This window comes from Phodopus roborovskii, unplaced genomic scaffold (assembly GCF_943737965.1).
Source record: "Phodopus roborovskii unplaced genomic scaffold, PHOROB, whole genome shotgun sequence".
NCBI classification, from domain to species: domain Eukaryota; kingdom Metazoa; phylum Chordata; class Mammalia; order Rodentia; family Cricetidae; genus Phodopus; species Phodopus roborovskii.
In genome coordinates, this window is record NW_026126469.1 from 4191978 (window position 1) to 4205925 (window position 13948).

Here is a 13948-nt window from a genome sequence, read left to right on the forward strand (position 1 = left end):
ATACCATAGATACATATTCAGGATTTCAATGGGCAACAGCTGAAAAGGCTGATACAGTAATTACACATTTATTAGAAGTTAATGGCTATTATGGGGATGCCTATACAAATTAAGAGTGGCAATACTCCAGCATATGTCTCTAGAAAAATGAAAAACTGTTTTGCTTTTTATAACATAAAGCATATTACAGGTGTACCACACAAACATATAGGACAAACAATTGTAGAAAGATTCAATAGTACTTGGAAAGAGAGGCTTAATAAACAGAAAGAGGAACAAAGACCCCCAGAGACAGATTACCTAGTACTTTATTAACTTTACATTTTTAAATGCTAATAAGCAAAACCCAACAGCTGCTGAAAGACATTGATACTGATTAAAAAAAAAAGAAGAAGAAGCAAAAGCAAAAACAACAAAAACTGAATTAAACCAACCTGTGTATTTTAAGAATGTCTTAATTTCAGAATAGAAGTCAGGAAATGTTTTGCACTGGGGAAGAGGATATGTCTCTTCGCCCCCCCCCCGCCATTCCTCCAAGGGAAATGAAAAGCTGTGGATTTCTTCAAAATTAATAAAAATCATATTTGAATGGGTAAGACCTCCTGAAAATCTTGGCTGCAGACATGAAGAAAGAAACCAAGAAAAACTATAAGACAGGTGATATATATACTTATCCCTCTGTATGGGAACAGCTCTGAGACTGGATAAGACATGATAAATCTTGTTGGTTACAGAGTTCTTATGACTTATTATTACATGCCATCCTTTAATATGGTATGGATGGAGATTTACATAACAGTTTGGTTATACAGTCTGAACAGATTTATAAAGTTAACAGATGCCTTTTACCTACTCAAACATAGAATAACAACAAAACAAACAAACAAACAAACAAAAAAAAACCCCAAAAACATCTTTAGCTGACCTGTATACATCACACATTCCATACTTGTGTTAATGCAGATATATATGTTACCTTTAAAAGTTTGTGTGTTTTCAGAGCAAAAAGATCAGACACCAATGAAAACAAATAGCCCAGGTGACCCAGCCCCTCAGAGTGCCTCTGTTTCAGTTTCCTCCAAATTCTGCATCCAGAACAACTTCAAATCTGGTACCTGAGATGGTCCAGCCTCACACACTACTCTAGCCAGGACTTCAGTTAAGCCTTTCAGTTTCCCATCACACAGAGACTGGACAACAAATGATATAGCTAGTTCTCCCAGGACTTGACCACCATCCCAACTTTCTCAGGGTCCCCTAAAGATGCCACTGCCCCCAAATAGTAGGAAGCAATTTTAAGAACATGACACCCCCATTCCCAAGAGGTGGTGTGGGTGGTTTTGATCATTTGATGGGTTATGGATGTTTGTCATCATTTAGGGGAGTTGCTTTCAATTGTTATTGGTCATGGTCAGGGAGGAAGCTAAGCAAAGGAGGTTAGATTCAGGGATTTCTTTCTTTCTCTTTCCTCTATCCTTTGTGATGATATATTATTTATGATTTAATAAAGCACTGGAGATCAAAATGTAAAGCTAGCCACAGCCATAGAGCCATGCAGTGGTGATGCACACCTTCAATCGCAGCAGCCATACTAGCTAGCCATAGAGGCCAGGTGATGGTGGTACACACCTTTAATCCCAGGACTTGGCAGACGGATCTCTGTTAGTTCAAGGCCACACTGAGCTACACAAAATTGATCTAGACTAAAAGAGAAACAGCTCACACAAAGGAGATCTCAGCACTTGGGACCACATGCCTTTAATCCCAGCACTATGGAGGTGGAGACAGGAGTGATATGGCTGGGAAGGAAAGAGGAATATAAGGTGGAAGGAGACAGGAACTCAGAGGATTGCAGTCTGAGGCTTGGTGGAGAGCAGTGCAGTTTACATCACACTCTAAGGATTTGTGAAGACAGGATCACCCATTTCAAGTCCTAAGTAGAGGTAAGAGCTAGTGGCTGGCTGCTTTGCTTTTCTAACCTTTCAGCTTGAACCCCAATATCTGTCTCAAAGTTTTCATTATTCATGTTACAATTGGTGCCCAACAGGGCTTCCACTGGAGTCTCTGGGCTAAATTTTCTTTTGTTTTTCTCCCTAAATCTTTGAGCAAGTTTGGGATTTTTCTGCTGTAGCCTTTCTAAAGCATCTTCAGCTGCCACCCAAATTTGGGAGGCTTTGCCTTCAGGGCATTTCCACCACACATGTATTTCTTCCTATCAATCTGTGTTTTTCAGACAGACAGCTCCCCACCACCACCCCACATGGGTTGCAGGCTTTCCCTACAGCCCCTTTCCTTGGGCTGACCCTCTCAGCTCATGGCCAGAAAATTCTCAACAGAGGAATCAAAAGTGGCCAAAAGACACTTAAGAAAATGCTCAACATCCTTAGTCATCAGAGAAATGCAAATCAAAACAATTCTGAGATTCCATCTTATACATGTCAGAATGACCAAGATCAAAAACTCTGATGACAGCTTATGCTGGAGAGGATGAGGAATAAGAAGGAATGCAAACTTGTACAGCCACTTTGGAAATCAGTATGGCGGAGTCTCAGAAAATTGGGATTCAATCTACCTTAAGACCCAGCAATACCACTTTTGGGCATATACCCAAAGGATGCACACTCACACCACAAGGACATTTGCTCAACTATGTTCATAGCAGCATTATTTGTAATAGCCAGAACCTGGAATCAACCTAGATGTCCCTCAGCCAAAGAATTGATAAGGAAAATGTGGTACATTTAGACAATAGAATACTATTCAGTGGTTAAACAAAACAAACAAACAAACAACAATGATATCTTGAAATCTGCAGGCAAATGGATAGAATTAGAAAAAGCCATCCTGAGTGAGGTAACCCAGACCCAGAAAGACAAATATAATATGTACTCTCTCATAAGTGGATATTAGACATAAAGGAAAGGGTAACCAGCCTAAAGACCACGACCCCAGCAAACCTTGGTAACAAAAAGAATCAAGAGAGACACATGAATCTATCTAGGAAGGGGAAAAAGACAACATCTCCTTAGTAAACTGGGAGTGTGGGAGGCAGGGGGTAGAGTGGAAGGAGAGCGGGGAAAAGGAAGGGGAGTGGGAGGAAAATGTATAGCTCAATTGAAAAAAAAAAAAAAAAAAAAAGAATACTATCCAAATTGGACAAGCGGGACAAGCCAACTGTCAAACTTTGCTAAGACAAGGTAGGAATTCTTCACAGGAAATTCTGTCAGATATTATGGGTTTGTAGGCTGAAGATGTATGTCCCAGTGTTGCAGAGAAACCTTGGCTGTCTGTCTAGGCAGCCAGCTATCTCTGTCATTTCTATAGTTTTGGAAACTGCTTGCTCTGCATGTCTTGTTTATTCAGATAATATTTATTCTTTTCAGGTCTCTGATGGGGTTGAAGTCTACATAGTTATAGTTTTACAGTTTTCCTTGTTACCAAAGTTGAGAGCATAAAACCTTAAGTTTGCAAGGGGAAAACTAAACTCAAAGGCTTCACTTCTAATAAACCACATTAGGAAGAAATTTTATCAATGTGGCAAAGCCTTAAGTTCCCATTCAACTCTTATTATTCATACTGGAGAGAAAACATATAAATGTAAAGGCTGTGGAAAAGCCTCGAGAAACCCAGTCCACCCTTCCTCCTAGCATCAAGGAAGTTTAGAGATTGTGTTGTGAGCAAAACTCCCAAGACAACTTTCCTGGAAACTGTATTTAGAAAATCCAGGATCTTGGTCCCTGGAAACTGTGTACAACAGACCACCTCCAAGAGACAGACAAAGCCATAAAAACCACAGAATGCCCCCCCCCGCCAGCAACAATCAATGAAAACAGGTTACCTGCAAGTAACAAAGCCCCAGAAACCACCAAATGTTCCCATCTGTAGCAACCAATCAAAATGTTAACAAACCAGTTGCCCTGACTCTGAGAAACTCCCCTAATTGTTCTTCAGATATCAACCAATCAGGACCCGACCTGTGCCTCTCCCTACCTGATGTAATCTTGTGATTTTTGTCTTTAAAACTCCTGCAATAGACTAGGTGGGCACTCCATCTGGAGACTGCTGGGCCACCTAGTTTCTGCCTAAGGCACTTTCTGGTTGGTTTAATAAAAGAGCTGAACAGACAGGAGAGGATAGGTGGGATTTCCAGGCAGAAAGGAACCGTGGGAAAGAATCTGAGGCAGGAGATTCCTATGGTACTGAGGAAAGGGAACAAACCATGTGGCAGAACATAGATTTATAAAATGGGTTAATTTAAGAGCTAGTTGGGAACAAGCCTAAGCTAAAGCTAAGCTTTAATAATTAGTAAAAGTTTTTGTGTCATTATTAAAGAGCTAACCATATAAAGAAAGACCTGCTATACAGATATTTATATTATAATTAATAACAGTTACAAAATTACAGTTATGGCTGGGCAGTGGTGGCACATGCCTTTAATCCCAGTACTTGGGAGGTAGAAGCAGGCAGATCTCAGTGAGTTTGAGAGTTCCGATAGCCAAGGACTATAACACAGAGAAACCCTGTCTCAAAAAACCAAAAACCACAACAACAAAAACAACCAAAACAACAATAACAACAACAAAAAACACCAAAATTACGGTTATGAAGTAGCAACAAAAATAATTTTGTAGTTAGGGTTACCACAGCATGAGGAACTATATTAAAGGGTCATAGCATTAGGAAGGTTGATAATCACTGGTTTAGAGACTATGGGATATGTAAACAAATGTACTGCCTTTTCTATCACAGGGTAAATTAGGCAAAACTCCATTTGAAATACTGTAAAGAAGCCACCTGGTAGAAATTTAAGTTCCACCCACCCCAGTCAGCACTTGTTGAAATAATAATGTGCTCAAGGTTGCAGCCTGTTTTTAGGAGTTGTACTTTGCTTAGCTCCACCACTTTGAGTTAGCCAGTTGCCTAGGAGTATGATGCCATGCTCTTGACCCCTTTGCTTTAGGAATAAAACCCCAACAGGACCACCATGGGGTGCACTTGCCTACTTGGCATGGCTGTACACTTTCTGCAGAAGTAAATCTTTTAGCCTTGATGAAATACTTTGGATTGGGTGGTCAAGCTCTTGAGGCCCCAGACAAACTTCTAACACAGTGTTAATAGTTCTAGCCCAATGTGTTGCTTGAATTCTTTTTAGTGGGTGAAACTCAGAACTACAACACATATGCAAAACACTAAAATATTGATTTGAACTTATCTTTAAACCCTGTTTTCCACCAAGTTATATCCCCATCCCTAGACATTTCTATTTTTTGAGACAGTAGCTCAGTATGTAGCCCCGGCTGGCCTGGACCTCACTATTTAGCCTGTATTGGCACTATACTCACAGAGATCTGCCTGTCTCTGCTGGGACTAAAGGCATATACCACTATTCCCAGCTTAGGAATTGTTGTTGTTCAAGACAGGGTCTCTCTGTGTAACTCTGGCTGTCCAGGGACTGGCTCTTTAGTCCATGTTGGCCTGGAACTCACAGAGATCCACCTGCCTCTGCCTCCCCAGTGCTGGGATTAAAGACATGCACCACCACCACTGGACATATTGGGAATTTTTAAGTGAAAAGAAAAACACTTTTGGACTGTGTCAAGTAAACTTGAAAGACCTGATAATTTATCTTTAGAGTCTCCAAATTTATCATCTTCATAGACTGTTGTGGAACAAGCCAGAGCTATAAATCTGGATAAATATAATTTCTGTAATACCCATGTATTTTTTCTATCTTCCTCTTTCTTTTCTTTCTTCCTTATTTGCACTATTTTGCATACTGCAGCTCTAACTCAGTACCTTCCATACAGTACTCAACCCTGAGCTACATCCACAGTTCTGGATGATTGTACAGGACAACAGATGATGCTGGGGGCTGAGATGGGCAAAGCTCTAGAGGGCCAGAGGCCTCTGGCTGGCTACTCTAGCAGCCAATTCTTCCTATCATGACAGGGTTTTCTCAAAAGGCACTTCTCTTATCCACTTAGAAATATGCAGGGAAAACAAAAGAGGCTGACACAACTTCTCAGCTGCAGGGGAAACCAGATACTAGACATAGCTATTACAATGGGAACATAGAGAAATATGTAAAGATGACTTTTCCTGAGAGGCAGAAGGCCAGTGGAGGAAGGTTTGGTTTGGTTTTTGGAAGTTTCTATATACCAGAACCTGGTGTACACTGGAGAACATGAGACCAGCAAAATAAAGAGCTTGTTTGGTTAAACTCCTCTGAAAGGGATGGGAAATGACTGGACCTAATGTGCTCTGACCTAGGATTGCCTAAGGAGGAAGGGGTGTAGCAGGGCACATGCAGGAGACCTAGTGATGCTTCCTCAGTGTTTCCTGTGAGGATGGGCTGGCCAAGACTCCACACCCCAACCATGCTGAAGACAGAGCTCAGAAGCTCTGGATTGCAGGTGTGTTCCCATAGCTCACAAGTGGACTCTGTTGGCTATTCCATCTGCCTCTGTGAGGATGAGGCCAACACCAGTCCAGGGTGGCTGTGGGGGGTGTGAACTTCTGGACAAGGAATGTGGTTCAGCTGGTAAGGGTGCCTGCCTAGTGCACATGATGTTGGGATCTCCATCCCCAGCACTCTGTAAACTGGGGTGGTGGGATGTGCCTGTAATCTCAGGAGTCCAGGTTCATCCTCAGGTATATAGAGGTGGAGGTCAGTCTGAGCAACATGAGCCCCTGTCTCAAAAACAAAGGACAAGGAAACACAAAATGCCCTTGTGTGAATAATGGACAGGCCAGTGACACAAGTAATACAAGCAAGCTCCCAACTTCTTTAAGCCCCAATAGTTTTCTACATTTAGACAGGAAAAAGAAGAGAGAAGATGTGTGTGGGATGCCAAGGAACTATAGAGACAGTTCCTCCATTCCTCTGTTCTGTGACTCCTGAGAGCAAGAGAAAGCACAAGTCAGGGAGGCAAAGAGCAGACTGCTGGAAGGGAGGTGACACTCACCTACACAGCTTATGTTCCAGGGCACTTTGAGGGCTCAGGGGATCAAAGGCAGCATGGAACAATCTGTGGGACATTGTAAGTCTCTGCCAAGGTTCTTTCCAGTGCTAGTGATCAAGTGGGAACTAAACAAGCTGAGACTCCATCCTGAGAACTCATACGATCCATGTAGGGTAAGAGCAGATTCAGTTGAACTACCTAACTTGCTTACCACACCATGGTGCTGAGAACTAAGGAAGGCATATCCTTGCTTCACTGACCTCAGGACCATAGAAAAAACAATAAAAATGCCATCACACACATGGTTGTTTCTTTGTCACAGTGAACCCAACCCGGTAAGGATTCCTGGCCTGGTTTAAGGAGTGAATCAGAGTCCCAAGGGTGGGTGGGGTAAATGCTGAGCTGAAGAGAGTCTAGGCAGCTGGAGTAACTGAGGGGAAGTGGAACTGTGTGTTGATTGAGCACAAAAGGGTGTGAGTGGGACTCATCAAGACCCAGTAGAAAACACACAGCAAATGACGCCGAGGCCTCCTGAGCGTGTGACCACTGGGTCACACCACAATCTTCAGCTAGGGCGCCCTGTAACATCAGGTGAGCCTCACAGTAAGTTTGAAATTAAATGTAGCTATTAACTAATAAGTCAATCTAGGTCAGGGCACTGAATCCAGAAATCTGAAATATATCATCCTAGACTGGGGATAAACCAGTGTGGTGGCACAGGCATGCACTCCCAGCACTCTGGAAGTGAACTCAAGAGGACCAGCAAGTTTGAGGCCAACCCAGGGAATATAAAACTCTATTTCAGGAAGGGAAGAAAAAGGAACTTTCCCCCATTATCTTTCTCTTCTCTCAAGGTAATAAACACCCACACTAACAGATCTAGCTGGTATAGCTCAGCAAATGTGGAACTTGTATGAGCCAGAGATTTCCTTTGCATGGAATGAATTCAGAAACACAAACTGGTTATTAGTTTACATTAAAAAAAATCACTGATGACTGGAGAGGAATTGATCTAATAGCTGTCTTTCTGTCCTTATGAGCCTTTGCTGAGAAACAGGCTTCATTAGAGTCAGTATGAATAACTCTAGAGGAGCAGGTGTGGTTAGGAATGACTGTTCCCCACTAGCTATCTAGAAGACAAGAGCAAACCAATGACAACAGATTTACTCTAACCAGGGAAAACCTGAAGAGTTTGTTTTACTACTGCTCCGGGTTAAGAGGGATGCCATATCTCTGTCTCTCCCACCTCTCTGAAATGAATGCCCAGTGTGACTTCAGTAACAGGCACTGGAAGATTTAAAGATGAGTGCTCTGAAGAGCATGTCCTAGCCATGGTGGCTGAGCACATTATGTATCAGTCCTTTCCTACTGATGCAGTATCCATTTGAACCGTAGGTTTGTTGCTGGGCTTGGCTGAACTGAGATATCAGGCTCCAAAAAAGATGACCATATACACACTATACTGCTACAGGAGAGGCAGTATTCTGGGAAGGTGGATGGCTTTGGCCAGGATGGTGAAAATGTATACAAAAACGATGTCCATGTAAGAAGCAGGTATTATAATGTTCACCATTAGGAGACTGGCTGTGTAAACAGAAGTCATCTAATTAATGGAATACAACATGGCCATTAGCCTGCCTTCCCCTCTCCCCAAAAACCCTATTGAATTTAACTATAGCTTTCAGTGCTACTAAATAGTATGCAGGGCAATATGCAAAGAGTACCTCACTATAAAGTTAAAAAGAATAAAAATGCTGAGAGTGGTAGCACAGACCTTGAATCTCAGCACTCCCAGGAACAAGGTCAGGTATACTTCTGAGACTGAGCCAGCCTACTCTATGTAAGTTCTAGGACAGTCAGGATTACGTAAAGGATACTATTGAGAAAGGTTATCTTTTGGTGCTAGAGAGATGACCCAGCAGCTCAGGGTGCTTCCTGCTCTTCCAAAGGACCTACCTGTTCACAGTGGGCATTTGGTATGTGGTGAGTGTCTATGAGGTCAGCACTCTGAAGGCTGAGGCAGGAGGATAGTAAGTTGATGGTCAGTCTGGGCTACATCACAAGACCTTACCTCAAAAAAAAAAAAGTGTCCTGTTCACCAAGGTCCCAAGGCCCCCAATTGATCTGGGCTGGAATATTAAGCATCTGGTACACAGATCTAGGAACTATATGTACAACTTTTTAGAGGCAGATGATACATCAACAACCAGTAATAACAAAACAGGGATGGTAGGAGAAGGTAAAACAGCAGCACTGCAGAAATGACAGAGATGGCTACATGAGGAAATCAACATACCTCAGATCTGCCCAAGACCCAGTGGGCAGAGACAAGGGAAACTGGAAGAGGCAGTCAAAATATTTTGTTTTAACTATTACTTTTCAAAACTGCAAAATGCTTAATTATTCTTAGCTGACATATCAGTAATTTCTTAATTTTTTTTCTTCTGTCCAAACAGCTGCTTTACTAGCAGATTTAGAGGACAACTTGGCATCTTGGAACAATCCTTATTCCATGATAGAGCATACCTGTAATCTCAGCATTAGAGAGACCGAGGTTAGTTCCTGGTCAGCTTGGGCATGCTATCCACCAAACCAACCCCCTCCCCAAAAGGGCTTAAGAGGTTCCAGAAGACTGGCTCAGTTCCCAGCACCCACACTTGGTAGCTCACAAATGTTAACTCCAGCTCCAAGGGATCTCCTGGTGCCCTCTTCTGGCTTTCAGGAGACAACCCCCCCCCCCCTGTACATACAAATAGAAACATAAGAAAGAAAGACAAAGCAACATTCTTGAATTTTTTTTCTTTTTTTCTCTTTCTTTCTTTCTTTTTTTTTTTTTTTTTCAAGACAGGCTTTCTCTATGTAGCTTTGGCTGTCCTGGAACTAGACTGGCCTCAAAATTGCAGAGATCCACCTGTGCTGGAATTAAAGGCATGCACCACCACCACCCAGTTTTTCCTGAAATTTTCTATGGATGGAAAGAGCTGACTGGAACAACAGACTGTCATATCAACACATTATCTACAAATAGGGTCTAAGCACAATTCAAGATATGACTTACTGAGCAGGAGTCCAGGTAAAGGGACTTAAAACATTCCCATTAGTAAGGTGAAAAGTGGTCAAAGATGTGAGAAGAACGCAAGGCTTCCTTTGTTCTAGTTATTCAAGCATCACCTGGCACCTGGGGCATAGACAGTCCATATTTTAACTGGGTCATGAGAGAGAAACAGCCTAAGACTTCTGCCCATGCAATTATATACAAACGAAACAGTCACTATTTCCCTAATGCAAGCATTTTTACCTCAGACAGAACATAATTTGAATTTTTTCCTTTTAATTAGATATGTGGGGAGGAGAGCGGGGGGGGGGGGGATCAGCCATTCAGAATAGTAGGTAAGGGAGCTTGTTTCCCCAGATAAACCTCCTCTAACAAAAATTCCAAAAGATCATGAACAAAACATTTCATTATCACGTTTTATAATGCAAGGATTGGCCAGTTCAGCTCAGTTCTGCCGCAGGCTCACCTCGGAAGAGGCGACTCCGATCTTCTCGGATTCATACGTGAGGGACAAGGACCTGCTGGTGCTGGCGGCCGTAGCCTCGGCCCTGCGCAGCACCTCCTGTCGCAAGTACTGCTGACGGTCCATCGGCGCGTCGGACCCGTCGGGCGGGTCGCGGGCGTCCTTCCACAGTGACGGCCGGGTGTCCTCGTCTTCCACGTCGTCGTCGAAAGGATTATAGCTTTTGGGGTAGCCGGACATGGTGCCAGCGACGGCTTGGACCTAGGAAGCAGGAGAGGCGACTGGGCCAGGAGTCGTAGCCCAGCGCTGGCGGGCGGACTCGCTGTCACCGCCGCGCGCGCCACTTCCGCCAGTACCGCGCCGGCAGCCCCGCCTCCGGAGCCAACCACCGCCCCGAGTGGCGCAGGGGGACTAGCTGCGCGGGGCGGCCTCACGCCAGGCGCCACCCAGTGCCGGCCACACGGCGGTCACGTGGCCGTGAAGCCGGGCGCCGCTGCGCCTGCGTCGTGAAGTCCGGCAGTGGCAGGCCCTGAGCTGCGAGCCCAGCCGCCTGCGCCGGGACGCGCGCTGTGATGGCGGCTCCTGGGTCCCGGGGAGGCGGCGGAGGCGGCTCGGGGTCCAGCTCTGGCTCCAGCACCTCCCGAGGCTTTTATTTCAACACAGTGCTTTCACTGGCCCGTTCCCTGGCTGTGCAGAGACCTGCATCCTTGGAGAAGGTAACCCAGCGGACTGACAGGAGGAGGTGATGAAGCGCAGGGACGCTGCTAGTCAGAGAAGGCCACTTGCGTCTAGACGGGGCTCCTGCGTAGAGCAGGCAGCGAAGTGGGGAGGTCGGTGGAAGAGAGGTCTATCTGTCTGGTGAAGAGAGGAGGCGAGAGGTCGGCAGGACAGAGGGAAGTCTGGTACCGGTGGGAGTGGGAGGGTGGTGAGCTGTGGGCGGGCGGACTGCACCTGTGACATCGCTGCTGCGGAGGCTGTGTGTGGCTGGACTGTGATAAACCAACGACCAAGGGTCCAATCTGGGCCTTTGGTCCTGAATTTCTCATTTTACCATTCAGTGACCTTGGAGAGATGTCTTTTTCGGATTGTGGAGGAGGACAGATAGAGCACTATGACTGAATGTTCTTTATGATCTGCAAATTGACTGCGTATTATTATTTAAGAGATGGTAGCGTCATACTGCATCAAAAGATGATGTTTCGAGAAGACACGGTGGCAGGAAAGGGCAGTGAACTAAATCCAGGATTGCTTTAGAAGAGAAAGATATGTTAGAAAACATACCAACTCTTGGAAGATAAAAGATTTGCTCCAGCTGGGATGGTGGCAGTAGGGCGTGTCTGTGTGTGTGAAGAATATAACCCCAGGATTAAGGAGGCCAACCAGCTTCTGTTACAACAAAAACGAAGGTGGGAAGAAGACAGGTTTTAGGCAGACCTGAGTTTGGTCCTTTACAGTTACTTACTATGTGTAGTCATGAGAAAAAAGAAAAACTTCAGTGCTCATAGCCTTATCCAAAACAAGGGGAGATTTAATTAGTTCACATATGAAAAGTGCTGCTCAGGGCTAGACACTGAGTGGATTAACGATAAAAGTCATCATCTTCTTTTCTCCTAGCAATGTGTGAAGAGACTCAGCACAGTATGCTACCTGGGAGGGGAGGGGACGGGGGATGACACCATTCAACTTTCTGAAAGATGGAAAGAGAGCATTTCTGAGTTGTACAGCTGCCTGCTGATGGAAGAAGCTGAAAGGTGGTGACCTGGTCTTTGACCTTGTACATTCTCAAACTTGTTTTTATCACTTGCCTGCAAGGTGAACAGGTTCTGGAAGATACAATGCCAACCTGACTTCTGTCTAAAAAAGAGAGTATAAAGTGGACATGGTAGCATGTACCTGAAACAGCCCATTGTCCTAAGAGATGGCTGAGCAGCTGCTGTTCTTTCAGAGGACAAGAGATGGGTTCTCATTACCCATGTTTGTCAGCTTACAACTGCTTGTAACTGGAGCTTCAGGGGCACCAGACGCCCTCTTCTGGCCTCCATGGGCACCTGCATGGGCGCACACACACACACACCCACACGCACGCACGCACGCACGCACACACACACACACACACACACACACACACACACACACACAATAAAAACAGCATCTTTCAGTGACCAGAAAAATCTTTAGGTGCCAGCCCTTACTGAACATCCACAGACCCATGTACACATGCATATTTATTCTTTTTATTCTTTTTAAAGACTTCTATTTAATGTGTATAAATGTTTTATCTGCAATATGCATTCCTGATGTCCTCAGAGATTAAATGAAGATGTTAGATCTCCCAAACTAGAGTTATGGGTGGGTGCTGGAAACTGGACCCCAGGACCACCGGGCCATCTCTTCAGCCTAGAAATTTTTATTAAAGCAAGTTTTCTAGTTTGGTAATCTGGGTTATCAACTTGACCACATCTGGACTAAACTAAAACCCAAGCAGCTGGGCACACCTGTGGGGGATTTTCTTGATTGGATCATTTGAGGTGGAAAACCCCATTCTCAATCTGGGTGACAGCCCACATAAAAGAAGAACACTTTGCTTTTAGCCTGCTTTGCCTTTTCTCTTCCTGGCAAGATTTATCCTGCTGTCAAGATATTCCTTCAATGGTATTAGAACCTATGTAGCCTAAAGCCCACCTAAGACATCCAACCTCAAGGACTGAGTGACCACCAGTTGCTTGCCATTTCTGTCAGGAGACAGCAATTGTTGGACTAGTTGGACCACAGCCTGAAAGCCACTCAGATAAATTCCCTTTTAACATAGATTTGTTTTATATATCGAACCCTGACTAATACAGCTACCAGGCCCTATAACCCGAGTTGGATTCCTGGGACCCATGTAGTAGAAAGAGAGAATCAACCCCCACAAGTTGTAGTTGTACACACACATACACACACACACACAGTAAAATAAATGCCTTTAATCCCAGCACTCAGGAGGCAGGTAGATCTCTGAGTTCGAGGCCAGCTGGGCTACAGAGTGAGTTCCAAGACAGCCAGGGCTACACAGAGAAACCCTGTCTCAAAAACAAACACATTTTTTTTTTAAAATAGTATTTTATGTACATTGATGTGAAGGTGTCATATGTCCTGGAACTGGAGTTACAGACAATTGTGAGCTGCCACTTGGGTACTGGGACTTGAACTCAGGTTCTCTGGAAGAGCAGCCACTGCTGTTAACCTCTGAACCATCTCTCCAACCCCCTCAAAACCCCAATTTTTTAAAGGGAGAGTCTTATAACCCAAATTAGAATTCCTTGATCAGTTTTCAGTTTACTTCAAACACACCTCCCAAGTTAGTTCACAGAAAAGAATTACAAAATCAGTGACAATTATTTTACTCGGAGTCTATAAAACATTAATTTATTTTTAAACTTTTGCTGTTTTTGTTTTGTTTTAAATCAAATAAGCTAGTAGTCCGAT

At 44.1% G+C, this 13948-nt stretch overlaps 2 protein-coding genes across 3 annotated transcripts in view; one reads left to right on the forward strand and one right to left on the reverse strand.

The window, feature by feature from the left end:
• Window positions 1-10852, reverse strand: part of Snap29 (synaptosome associated protein 29) — a 31887-nt gene extending 21035 nt beyond the window's left edge. The window contains exon 1 of the mRNA XM_051191102.1: window positions 10484-10852. Within this exon, the coding sequence (XP_051047059.1) occupies window positions 10484-10720 (237 nt within the window). The 5' untranslated portion in view covers window positions 10721-10852. The remainder of the gene's footprint in view (window positions 1-10483) is intronic.
• A 100-nt stretch (window positions 10853-10952) lies between these two features.
• Pi4ka (phosphatidylinositol 4-kinase alpha) overlaps window positions 10953-13948 on the forward strand; it is a 129270-nt gene continuing 126274 nt past the window's right edge. Inside the window, exon 1 of one of the 2 annotated variants that reach the window (XR_007834945.1) lies at window positions 10953-11196. Coding sequence is in view for 1 of the 2 variants with exons in the window: in XM_051191067.1 (XP_051047024.1) it covers window positions 11053-11196 (144 nt within the window). In the remaining variant the exon portion in view is untranslated. The remainder of the gene's footprint in view (window positions 11197-13948) is intronic. The other variant, XM_051191067.1, reaches the window with a different exon arrangement.